This window comes from Arachis duranensis, chromosome 3, assembly GCF_000817695.3.
Source record: "Arachis duranensis cultivar V14167 chromosome 3, aradu.V14167.gnm2.J7QH, whole genome shotgun sequence".
NCBI classification, from domain to species: Eukaryota; Viridiplantae; Streptophyta; class Magnoliopsida; order Fabales; family Fabaceae; genus Arachis; species Arachis duranensis.
The window spans coordinates 10,104,943-10,128,741 of NC_029774.3; the positions used below are offsets into that span (position 1 = coordinate 10,104,943).

General features: G+C 36.6%; 3 protein-coding genes, 1 non-coding gene and 1 pseudogene across 5 annotated transcripts in view; 3 read left to right on the forward strand and 2 right to left on the reverse strand.

The window, feature by feature from the left end:
- Window positions 1-3,437, reverse strand: part of LOC107477485 (uncharacterized) — a 3,646-nt gene extending 209 nt beyond the window's left edge. The window contains exons 1-5 of the mRNA XM_052258134.1: window positions 3,178-3,437; window positions 3,038-3,095; window positions 2,499-2,748; window positions 2,190-2,405; window positions 4-2,107 (exon numbers count right to left, since the gene is read on the reverse strand). Of these exons, the coding sequence (XP_052114094.1) occupies window positions 4-2,107; window positions 2,190-2,405; window positions 2,499-2,705 (2,527 nt within the window). The 5' untranslated portion in view covers window positions 2,706-2,748; window positions 3,038-3,095; window positions 3,178-3,437. The remainder of the gene's footprint in view (window positions 1-3; window positions 2,108-2,189; window positions 2,406-2,498; window positions 2,749-3,037; window positions 3,096-3,177) is intronic.
- A 352-nt stretch (window positions 3,438-3,789) lies between these two features.
- Window positions 3,790-4,550, forward strand: LOC127745629 (30S ribosomal protein S11, chloroplastic). The gene has a single exon (XM_052258668.1). The coding sequence runs from the start codon at window positions 4,050-4,052 to the stop codon at window positions 4,464-4,466; it is 417 nt and encodes a 138-aa protein (XP_052114628.1). The 5' UTR covers window positions 3,790-4,049; the 3' UTR covers window positions 4,467-4,550.
- A 9-nt stretch (window positions 4,551-4,559) lies between these two features.
- On the forward strand, window positions 4,560-5,339 carry LOC127745628 (DNA-directed RNA polymerase subunit alpha-like; annotated as a pseudogene). The gene has a single exon (XR_008006778.1). The product of XR_008006778.1 is annotated as a DNA-directed RNA polymerase subunit alpha-like (transcript).
- A 9,797-nt stretch (window positions 5,340-15,136) lies between these two features.
- Window positions 15,137-16,942, reverse strand: LOC127745627 (photosystem II CP47 reaction center protein-like). The gene is given in 1 exon segment (XM_052258667.1): window positions 15,137-16,942. A coding segment is annotated over 1 exon segment (1,527 nt). The 5' UTR covers window positions 16,783-16,942; the 3' UTR covers window positions 15,137-15,255.
- Window positions 16,943-22,682: 5,740 nt separating this feature from the next.
- TRNAW-CCA (transfer RNA tryptophan (anticodon CCA)) lies at window positions 22,683-22,756 on the forward strand. The gene has a single exon. It is a non-coding gene; the product is annotated as a tRNA-Trp (tRNA).
- Window positions 22,757-23,799: the final 1,043 nt, after the last annotated feature.

Consider the following 23,799-nt stretch of genomic DNA (forward strand, 5'->3'; position numbering starts at 1 on the left):
AACGTAGCACCTGTGATCCTAACATTGCAGAAGACCTCTGCTGGACAGCAGCATATTCAGTCATTGGTTGATGTTGCTTACCATGATCAGCAGCAGGTCTTGAAGTGTGTGCATCATCATTATTCAGTTCATCAGTTTCAGACTCTTTCTTGGTTTCCATCTTCAGCAGAGGACCATCTTGATTCTCATTGCTCCTGGGAGCAGAATGCTCATTACCGTTATTTTCAGCAACCTCTTCCTTACCAACACTCTGACCCACTGAATCACCATTTTCTAATGAATTGACATTTGGGCCTGAGGTTTTCACGGCATTTTGATCTCCACCATTTTGCTTGTTCCCAGCATCAATAGGCTTTATATCCATTTTGACCTTTTCAGATTTCAACTCATTTTCTGATAACGATGCTGTATAAAAATCTTTAGAATTTTTAGCAAGTTTCCCAGTGGCAGAGTCAGTGTGCTGTTCAGTGGCATTGCCTTGCCTTTCATGAGGTGCTGGAGCCCCAGACTGCAAATCAGAAGATAGCTGCACTTGATTATTGGTCCCAACCAACAAATTATGGTTTTCATGCAGGTGGCTGGAACCAGTTTGCCCTGGTCTAACTGGAATGTTATTAGCAGTGTGTGCAAATGCCTGTATTTGTATTGGATGATTGGGGATTGAAGGTTTTCCAACAGCATTTTGGGATTGACTGAGCTGAGTGCTATTTAACGGTGCAGGATTACCTTGTGCAGGTGGATAAGAATGCCTGGGAAATGAATGTCCTGGACCTTGAGGTCGTAAATGAGAAGACATGGGCATGTGTGCAAAAGGTTGCTGAGCCAAACTTTGTTGAACTGGTTGCAGGGTAGGACGGTGGTTAATTGGACCAGGTTGTTGATTGGGATTAAAAACCGGCTGCTGTTGGATAGGAGGGGTACCTTGGCCTTGAACAGGTGAAGGCAATAAAGCTGGCTGTTGCTGATTAGGAAACATCACCGGAGTTTGATGTGGGTGCATCACTGGAATTTGCTGAGGAAACTGATTCTGCATCAGGACTGGATGCTGAGCATGAGGCAGAGGCCCACTTTGAGCATGCATCTGCATACCATGTTGAGGAGCTCCTGGCTGAGTACTCTGGTGAAGTTGAGGTTGTGGTTGTGGATAAGATTGAAAGCCTGTTACTGCATTTGACGATGCATTTTGTCCTTGAGGTTGGACACTAGGAGTTAGGGACTGGTGAGGACGCATTTGGGACTGAGAAAGATGTTGAACTGGAGCATTAGGGTGTGCTTGTGAATGAACTTGAGGTTGAGAAACAGGATACTTCTGAGCTGGCTGTTGAATTTGAGGCTGTGAATGCTGAGCTTGAGAGTGAGGCTGCTGATAAGGAGGAATTTGCATATGTTGCTGAGGTTGAGGGTGAGGCTGGACAGCATGAGGAACTAGGGGGTAAGGATATGAAGACTGAGGCTGAGAGAGTGCTTGGGTGAGACCCGGTGGATTACTCTGTGGCAGAATCTGACCATGTGGCGTTACAGCAGGTTGAAGCTGCTGCTGTTGTTGGTTAACTTGCATCTGATTCTGTGGTTGCGGAGCCACAAGAGCCGGAACTTGTGGAAGCGGATTAGAAACTCCCTGCGGTTGAAGTTGAGGCTGCGCTTGGTGTTGGGCTTGTGGCTGAGGCTGGGGCTGGGACTGGGACTGGGACTGGGACTGGGACTGGGGCTGGGGCTGGGACTGAGGTTGGGGCTGGCTGTAGGGCTGCTGGTACTGTGGACCTACTGGTTGTTGATAAGGGTAGTAATGTTGATACTGCTGTTGATAAGGATCTTGACCAGGGTATTGCAGGTAGTATTGTTGATATTGTTGCTGCTGATACCATTGCTCTGCGGTTGGTGCAGCAGTCTGAACATTCTGTGTTGGTTGAGATTGAGATGCTGGGTTAGGTAGCTGACTCGAATCCTGCCCAGATGTAGTTGTTGTAACAGCGGTTTGAGAATTCAAAGCTTGTGAAGCCACAGCTCCAACTGGAGCAGCAGTCTGGTTCTGATCAGTAGAGGCAACTGTGCTGGTGGCTGAAGGTTCCTGGGTAACGGCAACCTGCTGTGCCTGACTTTGCACACCCTGTCAACCAAAAAGCATAAGAAGGCAAGATGAGCTACAAAATAAATCAAAAGGATAAATGTAATGCATGAGTGGAACTTACAGGACAACTTTGTGCATGCTCTTGTACTTGTCGATGCACTATTTGGATTCCACACCTATTGCAAACAACAGGAGAATTGCCAAAAACACATCCAGAACAATGAGATGTACACTCGGACAATGTTCCTTGCCATGTGCATCCACTCCTGTGATATAGGCAATGAACAGGTATTTTTCCAATAGTTTCAGCAAGTGCCTTATTTGACTCTGTAAGAGGCTGCAATTAAATTGAGACAAGCAAGTTCATAAATTGGTAGATGCCAAACAGCACCAAAACAGGAGCATTTGTAAGTAGAAGCAAGACAAATACCTTAGAATCCGCCTCAGTGACCAAGTAACCATCGTATGGGCAAGCTCTCGTTGTGCTCACTACATATGTCAAGCATGGTTTGCAGTATAAGTGAGTGCATTGTGACTGCATAGCCTCGCTTGGGTACACAAGGAGGCGACAAACTGGACAGAAGTACTCTCCCGCAAGTGATTGAATATTGACAATGCACTCATTATCGAATCCCATATTGAACTATAACTTTCCCCTCAATTCCAACTGAACATAAACCCTGAACACGAACGAAGCCAATCAACACTACATTCTATCATTAATGAATCAGAGAAGCTCATTACTAAAGGAGCTGATAGTGCAACAGTACACATTATAGCTAGCACTAGCATATAGCTCAAAGGAAGAAAAACAGCAATGTTAGTTAATATAATCAGATTCGTGAAGGGAACAATCATAGAACATTCGATTACGAATGAAAACAAGGGAAACAATGAAATAAATGGATTCGGATTAAAGCGGCAATGTAAAATAAAAATCAATAAGATTTCTCGAGAAATGTTCAGAACCTAAAATCTTGATAGGCGTTCCAATTCGAATAACAGAAACCCTCACTGCACAAAAAACCTGATAGGGAAAAGAAAAATGAATCAATAGCAAGAACAAAGATGATTAGTCATAGAGAAAAAAGAAAGAAAGAGGAGGTTACCAGGAGCTTGAAGATCGAAGGATCGCTGCAAGTGTCAGTGATTTTGTTTTCGAGAGGAAGAAAGGGTTTGAAAATCAGAGATAAAAGAAGAAAACGAACACACAGAAAGAGGGAATGCGGTTTTGTGGTGTTGTGTATTTAAGAGTGACAGAAACGAATAAGGGTAACAGAGTTTGTTGAGCTTTGCTGCGTTGTGTGTGCAACCTTCCCATATGTCTTTCCGCCACTGAAGAAACGACGGCGTTGCCTATTCATTTCTCTTTTTCTTTTGGGGTTTCTCTTTATTTTTTACTCCAATTTAAAATATTTATGAGTAAACATCCCAAAACACCTGCCGAAGGCTTCCTTTGTTTACTATTTTAAAATATATAAGAAGAATATTTTCTTTTTTTAACACTATCCGTAGATTTAGGAAGATTCGATGAAAGGACATCAATTCAAATCCTGGATTTTCGAATTGAGAGAGATATTGAGAGAGATCAAGAATTCTCGCTATTTCTTAGATTCATGGTATTGAATGAATATAGAAATTCTATTTCGAATATTTCGAAATTTTCTTATATATATAATATAATATATATCAATGATTATATATATATAGATTAAAACTATTCTAATAGAATACAATATAAAAAAGAGATATTAGATAGAGAGATTTTGGGGATCTAAAATTGGAAATTCTATTTTTGTTAGTTGTATATTAACACAAATAGAATGCCAATTTTGAGAATATTAATTCTAGTTTCTAATTAAAAAAAAGAAATATAGTAAAACATCTGTTTTTTTGACATGAAATGAATATATCCATACATCTCAGACTTCCTTTTAGGTTATGAGATAATAATTATGAAATAATAAAAAGATAATAAGATATGGCAAAACCTATACCCAAAATTGGTTCGCGTAAAAATGGACGTATTGGTTCACGTAAACATGCTCGTAAAATACCAAAGGGCGTTATTCATGTTCAAGCTAGTTTCAACAATACCATTGTCACTGTTACCGATGTACGGGGTCGGGTAATTTCGTGGTCCTCCGCAGGTACTTGTGGATTCAAAGGTACGCGAAGGGGAACACCATTTGCCGCCCAAACCGCAGCAGGAAATGTTATTCGAACAGTAGCGAATCAAGGCATGCAACGAGCAGAAGTCATGATAAAGGGTCCCGGTCTCGGAAGAGATGCGGCATTAAGAGCTATTCGTAGAAGTGGTATACTCTTAAATTTTATACGGGATGTAACCCCTATGCCACATAATGGGTGTAGGTCCCCTAAAAAACGACGTGTGTAATGTAAAACAAAAGATAAAAATAGAAAACATAGAATAAATTTCAAGACAAGAGAAATAAACAATTCAAGGATTTGAAAAAAAGAATTGATTACTATGGTTCGAGAGAAAATTAGAGTATCTACTCGAACACTACAGTGGAAGTGTGTTGAATCAAGAGTAGACAGTAAGCGCCTTTATTATGGACGCTTTATTCTGTCTCCACTTATGAAAGGCCAAGCTGATACAATAGGCATTGCGATGCGAAGAGTTTTGCTTGGAGAAATAGAGGGAACATGTATCACACGTGCAAAATCTGAGAAAATACCACATGAATATTCGACCATAGTAGGTATTCAAGAATCAGTACATGAAATTTTAATGAATTTGAAAGAAATAGTATTGAGAAGTAATCTGTATGGGACTCGAGACGCATCTATTTGTATCAACGGTCCCGGATATGTAACCGCTCAAGACATCATTTTACCACCTTCTGTGGAAATTGTTGATAATACGCAACATATAGCTAACCTAATAGAACCCATTAATTTGTGTATTAGATTACAAATCGAGAGGAATCGCGGATATTGTATAAAAAGACTAAAAAACTTTCAAGACGGAAGTTATCCTATAGATGCAGTATTCATGCCTGTTCGAAACGCAAATCATAGTATTCATTCTTATGTGAATGGGAATGAAAAACAAGAAATACTCTTTCTCGAAATATGGACAAATGGGAGTTTAACTCCTAAAGAAGCGCTTTATGAAGCCTCCCGTAATTTGATTGACCTATTTATTCCTTTTTTACATGCGGGAGCAGAAAACTTGAAATTAGAAAAAAATCAACACAAAGTTACTTTACCCGGTTTCACTTTTCATGATACATTGGCTAAACTATTGGAAAGCATGATTAGGGGAGAATTGAGTGAATCAACCCCAAACACCGAGCGACTAGAGTGCAAACACTTCCGGTGAGGGTTCGATGCTCAATTCCTTGATTCCCGGCTTTCATGAGCATTCTTCTTGCAAGTCTTCTTAAACTTCACTTTTATATTTAAATTGGTAGGACTCATGAAACGTTATATGATCTTAAGCCCTACTTGTGCATGTACGTCTTGGAGATTGATTTATTTTTAACCAAGTAGGTAGAATCATTTTTGCATTTAGTTGCATGCATATAGTTCCTTTGCTTTGAATAAGTGTCATATCCCTTATTTCATTCTTGGTTTAGCATGAGGACATGCTAAGGTTTAAGTGTGGGGAGGTTGACAAACGTGTGTAATGTAAAACAAAAGATAAAAATAGAAAACATAGAATAAATTTCAAGACAAGAGAAATAAACAATTCAAGGATTTGAAAAAAAGAATTGATTACTATGGTTCGAGAGAAAATTAGAGTATCTACTCGAACACTACAGTGGAAGTGTGTTGAATCAAGAGTAGACAGTAAGCGCTTTTTGCAAACGTGCGAGTTTGTTGAATTACACTATTCAAAATTAATATTTATATGATAAATCACTATTAATACTATTTATTCAATATAAATACTAGTTTTATTCAATATAAATAATATCCTAGAGTAGCTGTTAATACGAATAACAGAAACTCTGTTAGAGCCATTTCTGTACATTCGATGTACTCTACGGATAGAGGAATACATAGAGTTGAACATAGTAAAATAAGAAATTGAAAGATTTCGTTGACCCCAATTTGACGGTTTATCTTGTATTGAATTTAGAGTATTTTGTAGACCTTTTCTCACATTTACCCAATGAAATAGCATGGTTTTGTATATTCTCCTTTAATTGTGCTTAAGAGTGAAAACATGCTTTTTAGGACTCAAAATAGATAAATTTAATTCACCTTGATTCTATTAGATGCCTTGATATGCTTGTTAAGTGATTTAAGGTTTAGGAGGCAAAGATTGGATCAAGGGAATGAAGAAAGAAGCATGAAAAGTTGGAGAGCTCATGAAGAAATGAAAGAACCGGAAAGCTGTCAAGCCGACCTCTTCGCACTTAAACGACCATAACTTGAGCTACAGAGGTCCAAATGATGCGGTTCTAGTTGGGTTAGAAAGCTAACATCCGGGGCTTCGAAACGATATAAGATTTGCCATAGTTGCTACACGTATGGTGGCGCTCACGCGCATAGTACGCGCACACACCGTTGTTGCCACCTGGTTCACTTAAAGCAAAACGTGGCCAGCGAATTCTAAAGCCTTGTGGGCCCAATCCAACTCATTTCTGATGCTATTTAACCCAAGGAATGAAGAGGGAAACACATGTTAGTTACCATTAGTCATAGTTTAGTTCTAGAAGTAGTTTCTAGAGAGAGAAGCTCCCACTTCTCTCTAGGATTAGGATTAGGATTAGGTTTAGTTCTTAGATCTAGATTATATTTGAATTAAAGGAATTGGTATGTTAATGCAGCAGTAAGAAGAGGTAATACAAAAGTATGTAAACTATAAAAACGAGTCAAGGTAGAATGTCCTACACTAGCACTTCCCTTAATAATTCCACGACAGACGATCCTATTCCGGGAATAGCTTCGGGTACTCCTGTTACAATTTTGACTGCCCAATAACCAATTTGGTCCCAAGGTAAGGAATAACCAATTACACCAAAAGATGCGGTCAATACAGCCAAAACAACGCCCGTAACCCACGTCAATTCACGAGGTTTTTTAAAACCGCCGGTAAGATACACACGAAATACGTGCAGGATCATCATTAAAACCATCATACTTGCCGACCATCGATGAACAGATCGGATTAACCAACCAAAGTTATCCTCAGTCATTATATATTGAACCGAAGCAAAAGCCTCAGTAACGGTCGGACGATAATAAAAGGTCATAGCAAACCCCGTTGCTACTTGGACTAAAAAGCAAGTAAGTGTAATTCCTCCTAAACAATAGAATATGTTGACATGGGGAGGGACATATTTACTAGTTATATCATCGGCAATCGCCTGAATCTCAAGACATTCTTCGAACCAATCATAGACTTTATTGAGATAGGTAAACCAAAGGAACTCCCCCTCTGGGTGCCTAGGTATCCACCATAAGCCTTTCCTCGTTTGAACCTCGCCCTTAACTTGAAGGCTATGCCATCCTAAGGTGCTGCTAGATGGAAGGATCTTATCAACGTCCATGAATAATAAATCATAGCATAGATCAAACTGCCGAATCGGAAAAATTGGGTGCTATCATATAGCATAGCTTTGTATCGGCTAAGTTCACGAGTTGGAGATAAGCGGACTCGAACCGCTGACATCCGCCACAGGGTAAACCACTGTTCCGAGGGTTACCTGAAACGTGTAGCTCGGTCGTCTTGGTAAGACCCGAGGTGGGGGTTCTGTGACCCGAGCTTGATGTGCCGAGTGGCTGGTGGTTGTACCTGCAATGACACTCCGATGCTTAAGTTAGCATGGGTTCAAGCAGATATTTAGTAGAATTAGAGTATGAGTTATACCTGGGTGCTCCAGTGTATTTATAGTAGTTGGTCGTGATCTTCCCTGGATAAGATATTCTTATCTTATCTTATCTTTTTGGGAGTTTTATCTCTATCTTTGCGGAACCGCCTTTCCCAGGCCTCTTCGGCCTTTAGGTTTTGGGCTTTGTTCCTTTTGATGGGCCTTCTTAGCCTATTTGTCCGAGGTCCGACCTCAGGCGTGGGCCTTTGGGACGAGGTCGGGCCTTCTATGATCTTGTCCGAGTTTGGGGAGCTCGGTCAGGGTATGAACAGTGCCCCTGCCCGAGTTCGTCCTTTTTTTGAGAGGTTGAGCTCGGGCATAGTAGTTTTTTTTCAAATTTTGAAGATGGCCGTTTCAGCATTTATTGCTTGTTACCGTTTTTCCTCGATTTCCGTTCGGGCTCTGTGAAGGCATTATTTATTTGCCCCTTTCCTTATTTTCTTCGTTTATTCTGTTCCCTTTCCATTTTCTGAGTTTTCGCCACCTCTGAGCGCCGCTCTTTCTTTGTTCTTCTTCTCCGATTCTTTCTGTGCGTTTTTCCGGGGTTTCCTCCTCGCCGCCGTTTTCGTTCTCCTTGCGTCGGAGCTCGTCGTCTTCTTCCTTTCTTTCCAGGTTTGTTCTCGTCTTCTTTTTCTTTGCGCACATATGCTTCTGTTTCTTTTTCTTTTTATGCCTGGGTTGCCCCGAAAAGAGGCGCCGCCATTGCTTTGGTTATTTGTATGTGGGGGGGGGGCTCTTTTCTCTTTGGTATTTTGTTTTTGAGTGGCTTCATTTTGAAAGAACTTTGTTTTCTCTCTAAGCTGAACGGGCTTTTGCTGTTTGCCTTTATGTGATTTTTGCTTTTGCTGTTGTATTTTTCTTTGTAGGCAAGATTTTTTATGTCTCGAAAAGTTCTTCAAGCAATGTCGACCAAGATTCCGAGTGGTCTTGGTTGGGTAGATCCTGTTCCTTTAAGAGTCCCTTTTGTGGTAGATTCTGAGTATTTGGCTAGGTTTCGTAGGCAATGTAGCATATGTGAGGATAGGGAGTCTGAGAGGGATTATGAGTTAGTAGCTCCGGATTCCGAGGAGAGAGTTTGCTTCCCGCCTTTAGACAGTTCCGAGAAGCTCTTCTTTTACGCCTATGATTGTTTTTTCTCTAAGCTGGGTGTCCGACTTCCTTTTACCGACCTGGAGTCGAGCATCCAAATCGGGGTCGATGCCAGCAAAAACATCTCGGAACAAAGTTCTAGCACCATGCCAAATGTGCCCGAAAAAGAAGAGAAGAGCAAACGAAGCATGTCCAAAAGTAAACCAACCCCTTGGACTGCTACGAAAAACACCATCTGATTTCAAAGTGGCACGATCTAATTCAAAAATTTCACCCAATTCCAAGGTGTTGTGGTCCTGTAACCTTGCCCCTACGCAGCTCCATCCAAATTCCTGGGCATTTTTAAAGCTGTTCCAACTTTACAAATTTGGTAAAACTATAAAAACCAACAGAGTAAGTAAACCAAAAAGAAGGTCATTAAAATATGTGACTAAAGTGTTTTACAAGGACATGAATTAGTATGTTTTCACAACTTCCAAATTGCATCAAAGGACAAAAAGGATAAATATCCTTTCCAACTTCTAACTATTTTTTGTGAAAAATGGTACACTCTAATCATTCTTAAACCTCATCCAGGCCCCATCCACTAAAAAAATAGACAAAACGATCCCTGTAATCGGATAGCAAACAGTTACCAGTGCTAGGTGTCAGTTCCTTAGGTTGGAAGGACTAAAAACTCCCTCTTAACATCTTCCTCTTCTCCTTCATCCTCATCCTCTTCTCTTCCATTTTCTTCCTTTTCTCCTCTTCTCCTCTATTTTCTTTCTATTCTTGTGTGTGTTGAACAATCCTCTTTTAGTTCTCCATATTCTACCAGTATATAGGTAACTGCTATATAGATTCACAGAAAAAAGTTACCGTTTATAGGATTTCAAATAGTGCAAAATTCAAATACCAAATTCTCAACCAAACTGCATCAATGGACAACTAGAAAAAGAAGAAGAAGAAGGCACAAACTCTAGAGGCCAAGTTCCAATTCGAGCTCAACTCATGCTCCAAATCCAAAGACCTAAGCATTGTCATCTTTGTATACAACGATGTCATTTTAACCAACACTCGCATCAATAAGGACCACTTCAATGCCTTACTCTACCTCTGTTCTAATTCTGTCAACGATGCCTCGCACAAAGACACCATGCTGCATGTGAATGGTTCTAGTGTGACGCTCGATAAGGCTTGTAAAGTGGAGGAGCATGTGAATGGTTCGGGTGTGACGCTCGAGGAACCACAACTTACAGTGCTACTGAAGGTGAGTGTGAAGAACGGAAATACAGATAAGGTGTATGAGTATTTGCACAAAGTTTGTTTAACTCTTTGCGCAGTTTCATAATGTTCTTCACCAACAATCCGAGGTTGGAGCATAGTTGACGTTGAATCTAAAGGATCTACAGCTGGATAGATACCTTTGGCAGCCAATCCTCTTGATAGTACGGTCGTAGCATCCAAATGTGCAAATGTCGTAGCAGGGGCAGGGTCGGTCAAATCGTCTGCGGGTACATAAACTGCTTGAATAGAAGTTATAGACCCTTCTTTGGTAGAAGTAATTCTTTCTTGTAAAGAACCCATTTCGGTACTAAGGGTCGGTGGATAAATCAGGAATACGGAAACAAAAACAGCAATTGGACCAGAGAATGCGATTGCATTATAAGGGCGCAATTGAACAGATCGAGCAAGTTCAAATTGACGTAACATGAAACCTATTAATGCGAAAGCGCCGTGGAGAGCAACAAAAGTCCACAGACCACCTAATTGACACCAACGGGTAAAATCTCCTTGTGCTTCAGGACCCCATAGTAACAACAAAGAGTGTGCTAAACTATTAGCAGGAGTAGAGACTGCAGCGGTTAAGAAGTTACAGCCTTCCAAATAGGAACTTGCCAATCCATGAGTATACCTCTCTTTCACCCCGAAAAATATTGATTGAATCGTCATAAATTTGGAGCGTGAAGTGTAATGAAGTTCAATTAGATCGATCTTTTAGTTTTTTAGGGGGTATCCAAATTAGTATTCTCAATTTTGAATTATTTATGGTTGGCTTGACTGGACCAATAAATAAAATGAAGCATCCAGGCTCTGTTTAGACAAACCCAATTGGGTAATATACCAAGTATTACTACTTCTAGCATGTCATATATGTGAAAAAAGAAATTCAGAATCAGGGGGTTCGTAGCAAAAGCAAAAAGATGTGGTATTGCAGTATTTGTCCTATATGTGCAAATAAGAATCGGGCAGATCTTTACTCAGAGTAGAACAGAAACCTAAAAAAAAGAATTGAAGAAGCCCATTCAGAAACAAGAAAATTACATTGTGATTTAATTTTATTTAGATTCGATCTCGATGAAAACAATACATCAATGAGGAGTTAGTTCAAAAAGTTAAATACATTCTATATGTATGGATAAAAGAAGGGCTCAAAAGTCCTCTTTATTGAAAAAAAGAATTGTAAGAAAAAGACCTTTCCTTTCCCTTCGTTAGAAATTCTAAAAAGTCCATTCTGGAAAAGAGTCATAAAGTAATAAAAAAGGGGTTGAAATCTACACATTGATTTATTTTTGCGATCTTTTGTGAACCGTATGCATCAAAAGATGCATGTACGGCTCTTAAAGGATAAAATCTTATCCTAATCAACCGACTTTATAGAGAAAGACTACTTTTTTTAGGCCAAGAGGTTGATAGTGAAATATCGAATCAACTTATTGGCCTTATAATATACCTTAGTATGGAGGACGAGAACAAAGATTTGTATCTGTTTATAAATTCTCCGGGCGGATGGGTAATACCCGGAATAGCAATTTATGATACTATGCAATTTGTACGACCCGCTGTACAGACAGTATGCATGGGATTAGCTGCTTCAATGGGATCTTTTCTTTTGGCAGGAGGAGAAATTACCAAACGTCTAGCATTCCCTAACGCTTGGCGCCAATGAGTCCTTTAAAAAAAAAAGAAGACTATGCCTTCGCCAAATAAATATTAAGTAATAATAGCATGGCACTTCGAGTTCGATATTAATTTTTTCTCAAAAACCATTCGATTCTGTATCGAAAGAGTAGTATGAAAAAACCCGTAGTTACCATTTCATATGATCTATCGGAAGCCTATTTCAGTGTCACAAACTGTTTAGTTTTCGGTTTTTACACCGGAAAGGTTTAAACAATATTTATGTTATGCAAAAATATATATATATATTCTAACTATTTGAAAAAAAAAAAAAAGACACTTTGGGATTGCTGAAGAACAGACGAAATAATAAAGCAACGGAACCATCATAGTATTTTATAAATACTTCAAACAAAAAAGGAAGGATGGTTCCTTATCGTGCGGCAGAGAGGAAACCAGTATTTTGTTATATCATTAGGGTAATGATCCATCAACCCGCTAGTTCTTTTTATGAAGCACAAACGGGAGAATTTATCCTGGAAGCAGAAGAACTACTAAAGCTGCGCGAAACTATCACAAGAGTTTATGTACAAAGAACGGGCAAACCTGTATGGCTTGTATCCGAAGACATGGAAAGGGATGCTTTTATGTCAGCAGCAGAAGCTCAAGCCCACGGAATTGTTGATCTTGTCGCGGTTGCGAATTAGCAGCAATGATTCCGCGCAAATGCACGATTTTCTATTTTTTTTTTTTTTTCATCTAATCTTCTTATTATCTTATCGGATTTCTTATAACTTATAATATTTATATAAAAAATTTCTATTAATTAATTTATAACTGATTTTTAAACATCGGGTTAAGATTGATCTAAACCAACTCAGTATGTATACGACTCACCATGCCAACTATGAAACAACTTATTAGAAACACAAGACAGCCAATCCGAAATGTCACAAAATCCCCCGCTCTTCGGGGATGTCCTCAGCGCCGAGGAACCTGTACTAGGGTGTATGTGCGACTCGTTCAGATCATAGACTAAGACAAAAAAAAAGGAAAAAAGATTTTCCAGTATCGATGTATCGGTTAAGATAGTGAATGGAGCTCTTCCCTTCACTATCTTAACTGAAAAAAATCTATAAAATTTAGAAATGGATAATAAAAAAAATGATATCTATATATATTCTTCTATTTCTGGAGCGGAGATTCTTTGAACTGAATGACGACCGTAACGGATGTCAGCGCAATCTGAAGGAAATTATGCAGAAGCTTTATGCCTTGCTTACGTATCATTGGAAAGTGCATTAACATAAATACAGCAGTAAGAAGAGGTAATACAAAAGTATGTAAACTATAAAAACGAGTCAAGGTAGATTGTCCTACACTAGCACTTCCCCTTAATAATTCCACGACAGACGATCCTATTCCGGGAATAGCTTCGGGTAATTGGTATTGGTTAAATCCATTTTTGTAATTGTTTTATTCGCGAGGAGCCGTATGAGATGAAAATCTCATGTACGGTTCTGGAATAGCGATGGGATTTCTAAACAACCATCAACTATAACCCCAAAAGAACCAGATTCCGTAAGCAACATAGAGGAAGAAAAATTGGAATAGATAGATGGGAGATAGAATAGAAAGAAACTCAATATAAAAATCTCTCAAAAGTTCACTAATCTTTTTTTTTTTATTGGCAGGTCTCTTTGTATGTGTTGTCCGGAAGGAGGAGGACTCAATGATTATTCGTTTGCCGGAACCAGAAGTAAAGATTTTGGTTAAATTAAATGCAATCAAAGTATAAATAAATATATGATTTGGTAAAAAAATAGAAAAGATTACTTGAGAGCTGTAAAAAAAAATCAAATTGATTTCTTTCTACCATATTATCTATCCAGATTTTATAGAATTCTGTTGCTTTTAGTCCGATTATTTCATTTATTAAATCTTAAGCAAAAATAGAATCTTTTTTTTCACCGAGCCTCTCTCCGAGACAGTGCCCAGATCGTTACGCCTTTCGTGCGGGTCGGAACTTACCCAGAAATTCGAGATTCTATTTAGATAATTTACAAATACTATATTAGATTAGATAGTAGATTACCAGCCTATTATATATATATTTGCTTTGATAAAAAAAGACAAACAGTGGCAATTTTATTTGAAAGAATCAAAATTTTTTTATTTATTCTAACTTACGTATCTTCTAATAAAAATTTATTAAAGTCCGGTTGCGAGGTCGAAATATTAAGTATGAATCATAGTTCTAATACTTTTTAAAATCTATTTTATATATTCCGTGCTCCAGATACTAGAAAATAATATCTGACGGGGTAAAACCATCTCTATCAAGATGACAGATCCTTTATTTTTGTTCTGTATTTGCAATAAGATCAATTAGAACAAGTCACACACTCATATTCCGGAAATAAAGAAAGAACGAAATTCCACGGTCAAACTACCAAATTCAAAATGAACTGGCCTAGAAATAAAAAACCAAAATGGGTAAATTTACCCCTTTTATTTAAAAAAATATATAAATAAAAAAGATAGTTAGTCGGTTCTTATGAATCTAATTCATAGAAATTCCGTCCAGTAAAATGGACGAATTATAAATTTCTAAAATAATAGATAGAAATATAGCAAATAAAGCCATTGCAACACCCATTAAAGGAGTAGTTCCCCACCCCGGAGCTACTTTACCATATTCTGAATTCAACGGTTTCAATAAAGCCCCTACAGTAGTTCGTCTTGGACCAGATCTAGAACTACTCTCAACGGTTTGTGTAGCCATAAATCCTATTTTTTATTCATTGAGATCTGTTGACTTTGTATACCATTTTACTGTAAATATAGGATTTTATCCTATAGATTCATTGTGGTCTTGAAATTTGAGAAAAATGGAAACAGCAACCCTAGTTGCTATTTCTATATCTGGTTTACTTGTAAGTTTTACTGGGTATGCTTTATATACTGCTTTTGGGCAACCCTCTCAACAACTAAGAGATCCATTCGAAGAACACGGAGACTAGTTGAAGTAATGAGCTCCCAATATACCAATATTGGGGCTCATTACTTCAATCGAGATAATGAAAAATCATTTCGTCTTTTTAGTTGGAACTTTAGGGGGTTCTCTAAAAAAGATAGCAAAAAAAATTATTCCTAAAGTCGAGACTAAGAGGAATGTATAAACCAATGCTTCCATAGATTTCATCCTGGTTTACAATTATAGCTTTCATACCTGTTTATTAGATTAGAGTAAAAAAATACAATCATTCAAATCAAGATTAATCAAATTCCCTATGATTTAATTTAAATCACCCCAAACAAAAGTATAGTCAAAAAGAAACAACAAAAAAAAATAACGTTCTATCCGAATCAGACTATTTGCCTTCTTGTAGTCGGATCGCCCAGTTTTTGGAATGCTCCAAATTCTACTTGAGCATCCAAATCGGGGTCGATGCCAGCAAAAACATCTCGGAACAAAGTTCTAGCACCATGCCAAATGTGCCAGAAAAAGAAGAGAAGAGCAAACGAAGCATGTCCAAAAGTAAACCAACCCCTTGGACTGCTACGAAAAACACCATCTGATTTCAAAGGGGCACGATCTAATTCAAAAATTTCACCCAATTGAGCACGTCTAGCATATTTTTTCACAGTAGCGGGATCACTATAACTGACTCCGTTGAGTTCGCCACCATAGAACTCAACAGTTACACCTACTTGTTCAACACTATACTTCGATTCTGCTCTTCAAAAAGGAACATCGGCTCTAACAATTCCGTCTCCGTCTATCAAAACAACTGGAAATGTCTCAAAAAAAGTAGGCATACGCCTTACAAAAAGTTCACGCCCCTCTTTATCTCTAAAGATAGGATGTCCTAACCAACCGACGGCTATTCCATCTCCATTATCCATTGAGCCCGCTCTAAATAAGCCCCCTTTTGCCGGATTATTGCCGATGTAATCATAAAAAGCTAATTTTTCGGGAATTTTAGACCAAGCTTCTGATAAACTTTGATTTTCGGCTAGCCCAGCACTAACTCGTCGATATATTTCTTGTTGGAAGTATCCCTGATCCCATTGATAACGAGTGGGGCCAAATAATTCAATCGGAGTTGTTGCTGAACCATACCACATAGTTCCAGCAACAACAAAAGCTGCAAAAAATACAGCAGCGATACTACTGGAAAGGACGGTTTCAATATTTCCCATACGCAATCCTTTGTATAGACGTGGGGGTGGACGTACACTAAGATGGAAAAGGCCCGCCAATATGCCCAATGTCCCTGCTGCAATATGATGAGAGGCTATTCCCCCCGGAACAAAAGGATCAAAACCTTCTACACCCCATGCGGGATTTACGGATTGAACCCTTCCGGTTAGGCCATAAGGATCGGACACCCATATCCCAGGACCATACAATCCTGTTACATGAAATGCGCCAAAACCAAAACAAGCCACCCCTGCAAGAAATAAATGAATTCCAAAGATTTTTGGCAAATCCAAAGAGGGTTTGCCTGTACGTTCATCACAAAAGATTTCTAGATCCCAATAGACCCAATGCCAGATAGCCGCCAAAAAGCACAAGCCCGAAAACACAATATGTGCTCCAGCCACACCTTCATAACTCCAAATACCCGGATTCGGCGTAGTACCTCCTGTGATACTCCAACCGCCCCACGAATTGGTTATTCCTAAACGAGTCATGAAGGGTATAACAAACATACCCTGTCTCCACATTGGGTCAAGAACAGGATCAGAGGGATCAAAAACTGCTAATTCATATAGAGCCATCGACCCGGCCCAACCAGCAACCAGAGCCGTATGCATTATATGGACAGAAAGTAAGCGGCCGGGATCATTTAATACAACAGTATGAACACGATACCAAGGCAAACCCATGAGAATACCCCCCTTTTTTTTTTTCAGCAAAAAATAGACACTATGTAACTTTATTGCACTAGAAAAAAGATACTAAAAAATATACTATGGAACCCCCTTTGCAGTCAATTATATCTGGTAAAGGATTTATATTTGTTCTAGGTTTTTAGGAAAAATGGAACAATTCTATTCAGTAGGAACAAAAAGAAGTGGATCTATTTTATTCTATATCCGATAAATAACAATACGCAATGGTGGTGTGGGAGGACGTTGACCAAATGAATAAAAAAAAGGGATAGTTATTACAAACAGGTTCTTTGAATGATAAAAAAAGATATGTTTGCATTCACGAATAAAAACACTCATATAGGAGCAACCTCCCCTTTTTTTATTTATCATTTATAAATACAATATGATAAAATAAAGAAAAATCAATTTTTAGACAATAAACCTTTACGTTTCCACATCAAAGTTACATATATTACTTCATTTCGCCATCCCTCCCGTCAAATGAATCTTAGGTATTCACGGTTTTTGTGATTTAAGGAACCCTTCCAATTCAATTGAAAAATAAAAAACTTTGTTAATAAGAGATTTATTTCTACCTCCATTCTGTTCTTGTATTTTTTTTTTCCTCTTTCCTGGCCAATCCTGATGCTGTAGACTCTGCTTCAATATCTTTTTCTTGGGTTGAAAGAGATGATTCCAAATCCACCCCCCAGATCCCACGAGTGAATAGAAAGTTAGATCTACATTGGATCTCACCTGAATCGCCCCTTCTATCCCTTTATTACTTAAACCCAACTGATTTTGTTCACGAATTCAAACAAAAAAATGGTCCGATCCAATAAGAATGAGATCCTTTTAGAATTTAATTTTACTGCATATCAAACAAAATAAACGAATGTTTTTATTTGATTTGACAAATTTCGTTTTATGAGAATTTTTTACTAAAATACAAATATTAAAAAAAGTGTATTAGGAATTTGAATTTGTTTATTCGACCTTTTCGTATTTGAATGCAGAATAGAGATATTGTTGTTACAGAGTGGATCATTCGGACCTTTCAATTCATAGATGTGGATCTCGGACCTATGAATGGGGATACTCCCGAAACTCACAAAGAAAAAAGGAAGTGAGTTAGACAAAAAGAGAAGAAACTTGGACAAAAAAGGAAGTAACTTGGACAAAAAAGATTTGTCAATACCGCCTATATTTTCTATGGGGATGTCCTCAGCGCCGAGGAACCTGTACTAGGGTGTATGTGCGACTCGTTAAGCAAATCTCTTATGAATTTAGGGATACTCTTTCAATTATCGCAGAAAAGAGGTATAAAAAAAAATCTTGAAATAAGATTCAAATAGAAAAGTAATAAAAAATAGAAAGTACTAAATAAGCCAGTTTCCTAGACATAAAAATTAGAAGAATTTTATTCCCCCCAATTATATCTTCCAAATCGTCCACACTAACAATCCATCCCTCTCCTCCAAAAGGTGATTTTAGTAAATAACCAAATATAATACTTGGACTAAGGGTCAAGTTAAGTAATAATAGCATGGCACTTCGAGTTCGATATTAATTTTTTCTCAAAAACCATTCAATTCTGTATCGAAAGAGTAGTATGAAAAAACCCGTAGTTACCATTTCATATGATCTATCGGAAGCCTATTTCAGTGTCACAAACTGTTTAGTTTTCGGTTTTTACACCGGAAAGGTTTAAACAATATTATAGACAATACCGCCTATATTTTCTATGGGATTCGAACCTGAACTTTATTTACGATTTGGTTCTTCTATATCATCGGCACCTATTGCTCATATTTCATGGGCGAGCATACAATTTATACCTAGTATTTTTTTTTTACTAGAGTAATCGATATCCTTTTTTTAGCTCGATGGAAATTTGATTCTTTTCCTAAAGATTCTTTCAAATAGAAATAGAGAACGAAGTAACTAGAAAAAACAAACGTATATTTGGAAAAATACTCCTTTTCTATAGGGATCATCTAAAAAGCAAGGCGTTTTCAATGTATTCATACAGAAAGGCTGACATAGATGTTATGGGTTAGCGGAATCTTTTTCCCGTGTTCCATATTTCTTCTTTTCTGAATCCCTTCCGTAAAGGAGCCGAATGAAACAAAAGTTTCACGTTCGGTTTTGAATTAGAGACGTTAAAAAAAAAAGATTAATAAACGTCGACTATAACTCCTAGCCTTCCAAGCTAACGATGCGGGTTTGATTCCCGCTACCTGCTTTTATCTTATTTCTATATTAGATTAGAATCTTTCTCTTTTTTTAGATTAGAATAAAATGTACGTCGAACCAAAAATTTTTTTCTTCTTCCAACTTTTCGAGCCTCCCATTCATTTTCATTGCCCGTGGATCCCCCTTCTCCTAATTCTTTCCACTCTACTAATGAAGAATTTATAAGAATTGTCAAATCCAGATCGCCTAGTTGTTCTCGAATAGCACCCGCTCCACTAGAAATTTCTCTATTTCGAAATGTATCGAAACCCTGTATAGTAAAAAAAAGTGGTATGCTATATTTCCAGGATTGGATTTCATATTCGAATAAACCTCGTAATCGTAAGAAAGTAGGCTTTTTAACGACGGGTCTAGCAAACGAAAAATTTGGATAGGATCCAACCAATGGATCAATGGGATCTCCCCCTTTCAAAATCGGACGTGAAAGTTTCCTTTCATCCGGCTTAAATAATTAAGTCCAAAATAAAGAATAATGAATTTCTGCGTTCAAATTCTATAAAATGGAGAATCAAATAATCTAAAAATTTTTACTCTTTACTCAAGTTATCACTAAAGAAAAACCCAACAACTTTTCATTGTTGATGAACTCCTTTTCTCAATTATCGCAGAAAAGAGGTATAAAATTTTTGAGTAGTCTACTCCCCTCGAATGGAGAATCTCCTTCATTTTTAATTGAAATTTAAAGAGTATCCCTAAATTCATAAGAGATTTGCTTGTCTATCTTATGTATAATTTCATGTGATCTTTTAGGCCCAGACTTAACCTCGATGGTTATGCCACGATGTCCTTATTATATAAGCCTATATGCGATAGATAAACTTCGAAAACCATGATACTTTTGCTGATTTGAACACAAATTCCGTTCTTTAGAAAAGAAATGGAATAATGGAATTATAGTAAATTCCCACAAAAGGTCCTTTTTTACGAGGTAAAGCTTATATTTCTTTGTTACTAAACCATAGATCTATTCCCCTTTTCAATTAAATGGGAAATATTCCCTATACCCAAAATTCTGAGTTTCATGTTACTCACTTCCAGAGACACGTGATTTTCTAGGGTTTTTCTAGGTTTTCCTAGGGTTTTCTATGCATTTATACGGTTTTCTAAGGTTTTCTTAGGGTTTTCTAGGGTTTTTAAGAGTTTTTTACATTTTTCAAATGTTTTTCTAGAATTTTCTAATATTTTCTAGGGTTTTCTGGGTTTTTTCAAGGATTTTCTACGGTTTTCTAGGGTTTTCTTGGATTTTCTAGGGTTTTCTAGGAATTTCTAATGGTTTTCTAGATTTTTCTAGGGTTTTCTAGGATTTTCTAGAGTTTTTTAGGAATTTCTAGGGTTTTTCTAAGATTTTCTTAGAGTTTTCTAGGGTTTTCGAGAGTTTTTTATGGTTTCGTATGGTTTTCGAGCGTTTTTCTATAATTTTCTAAGGTTTTCTAGGGTTTTCTGTGGTTTTTCTAGGATTTTCTCGGGTTTTCTAGGGTTTTCATTTGATTGTCATAGTTTTCGTTTTCGAACAAAACATCAATCCACATTTGATTTGTGTTTCAATTCCAATTTGAATTCACTTGAACAATAACTCTAATTTTTTTTTAACCGGTAGTAGTAGTTCTAGCGGTTGACTCAATTTTTTCAATTTTTTTTTCATTATTAAGAATCTTTTTTTCATTATTAAGAAAGGGTAACGAAGATAAAATACGAGCTTGTTTTATAGCAATCGTAATTAATCGTTGTTGTTTTAAGGTCAATCTATTCACCCGTCTAGATAATATTTTTCCTTGTTCACTAATAAATCGACTAATTAAACTCATGTTTTTATAATCAATTCGATCCCCCGATTGGATCGGGGGCAAACGCCTACGAAAAGATCGTTTGGGTTTAAGAAAGAGTCGCTTAGATTTATCCATGATTTGTTTATTCCTATCCCGAGAATTCTATTTCTTAACAAAAGGGTTTTTTTATGTATACTTATACAATGAAATTTATTTTATCTATTATGTTATATATAATCTAAATTAGATTATATATAAATTAGAAAATGCATCTATATAAATATTAGAATATGTATCATTCTTCATATTCTTTGTTTGGCAAGGTGACACACAAACAATCCTTTTTTCTATTTCTTTATCTCTGCTTTCTATTTCTTTATCTCTGCATGAATCGTATGTTTGCAACAACAAGAACAGAATTTTCTTAATTCTAATCGACTGGGCGTATTGTGTCGATTCTTTTGAGTAATATATCTGGAAATACCCGTCGATTCCTTATTAACACTCTTTTGAGCACAACAGGTACATTCCAAAATAACCCTTACTCGGATATCTTTACCCTTGGCCATGAACCTCCTTTTCTTTTGATTTTGGATTCACTTATCTATTTTTGTATTCGACGAAGAAAGGAATGACAAAGAAATAAAAGTTGATAATTCTAAATCCAATTTCGTTTCAATTAATATATTACCGGAAAATTGAGGTAATACAAACAAAACAAGGATTTCAAACAATTTTTCGAATCGCAGTACAGTATTTTGGTTTTCATTTAAGTATCTTAAATGATATTGTTGCCCCCAACCTAACTATTCTATTTCCATTTCCGGTCTTACTCTCTTAATATTAAGAATGGAATTGAATTATTCATTCAATTCCATTGAAGCCTGTACCAGATTTCGAGTTTCGCGAAGGACAAATCCACCTTTTCTTTTATTCTTTCTCTTTTCTAACTTATTCTATTCGATTCGAATTCTAAAAAAAAATAGGAGGAATTTTCGATATTTTTTTCGATTTCGAATCCTCTTCACCGCTTCCTGCGACAGTAACTATAATTAAAAAAAGGGGAATATCAATGCATCCGGAAAAAAACGATTGATTTCGATCAATAGACCCGCTAAAGCTCCGAACCATAGAGTACTTACCACTGGTGCCACGGAGAGATATGTTTTAAGATCTCGCATTTTTAATCCTCCCTTTTTCTTTATTTCAATTTCTAATACATAATTTTATATAGGACTATCAAAAAATAGTTATTTTGTTAATAACCACTTGGATTTTCTGCCGAATTCTTAATTCAAATTTGAAATGTACAACGATTCATTCGATAGCTTTTTTGTTTTCTAATAACTAATAAAAAGGGGTCTATTTCTGCCCGAACATTCCATAAAAATGAAATAGATTTCCATGTTAGGGAAATTTCCTATTTATTATTATTTAAATTATTTATTAACTTAAGAAGTCTTTCTTTGATTATTATATTAAAATTTTTCTGATTAGAATATAAGAATTTTTATATTCTTAATTATATTATATATTATTATATATTATATAATATATATACAACGGAGAAAATGTGGAAAACAAGACAAAGATTCTTTACAATGACACAGGAAACCAATTGAAAGGGATGTAGCGCAGCTTGGTAGCGCGTTTGTTTTGGGTACAAAATGTCACGGGTTCAAATCCTGTCATCCCTATCTCGAACTAATACTTATCGTAGGAGAAGTAACAAGGGATCAATTGAGACTGATTCAAATTGGAGATACATATATATCAATATTTATATATAGCATATGGTATATGCAAGCAAGATGTATTGGGGTCACTTAAAATTTAATAATATTTTAATAATATAATATTATTATGTTATTAAAAAAAAATAAATAATAAGCGCTCTTAGTTCAGTTCGGTAGAACGTGGGTCTCCAAAACCCGATGTCGTAGGTTCAAATTCTACAGAGCGTGATTCCATTCTTGTTATATTGGAGAATGACAATGAAATAATTAAACAGTAGTTTAAAGGCTGAATTTGACCTCCTGGGGATTGTGGTTAAAACAAAGAAAAGAAATAGGAGGTCAATAAACATCACTAAACAAACGAGATGTTAATTAATCAAAGGTCCAATTGATCACCACGTCGGTATTGTAAATATGCAGTTAGGAATAATCCAGCCAAAGTAATAGGGATTAGTCCTAACACAATTCCAAATAGAAAAACTTCAATCATTCTTTTTTGTTTGAAAGGGAAGGAAAAGGGGAGGTAATATATATCCTTTATACTTAAACTAAATATTAATTAATCTGTATTGACCACGAATCTCAATGATCAAGAATTGGAAATTAACATGATAAAGAACTCAAGAATATCTAGTAGTATTAGAAAATCTCTAATTCAATTCCAATTTGAAAATCAAATAAGTCGTATCTTACTCAGACTGATAAAAAGAGCTGAGGTTATACTAAAAGCCGCTAGTAGAAAACCGAAATAACTAGTTATAGTCTGTGTTAATTCCTTTATTTTACGAGGAGTGTTAGAGGATCAGTAAAATTTATGATGTGTAGTTATCAATTAGCCATCATTAATATTTTTAAAGGTGTGAGATGACATCTAATAGTGTAAGATTACTTATTTTTTTTAATGATTAAGTGCTGTCCAAATTTCAATAAAAATGCTCGCTCTATAAACTTTCTCTTATTTTATATTGGGTTGAGTTTTTACTTTAAAATAAAAAATATTAAAAAAATTTAAAATAATTCTAACAATTATCTCAAAAAACAACAAATTGTTAGGATCGGTTGAAGTCATTCTTAAAAAAAAATAAAAAATAATTTTTTTAAATATTATTTTTTATTGTATGTAATTTGTTCTATTTTTTTTATTTAAAACAAAAAACGAGTTACCTTAGAATGCCCTTTCACTTTTTTATCATTAGATTTAGTCGTGGATTCCATTCCTTTACTATACTACAACAGAAGAAAAAGGATATGAGATCCCATCCCTCAAACTC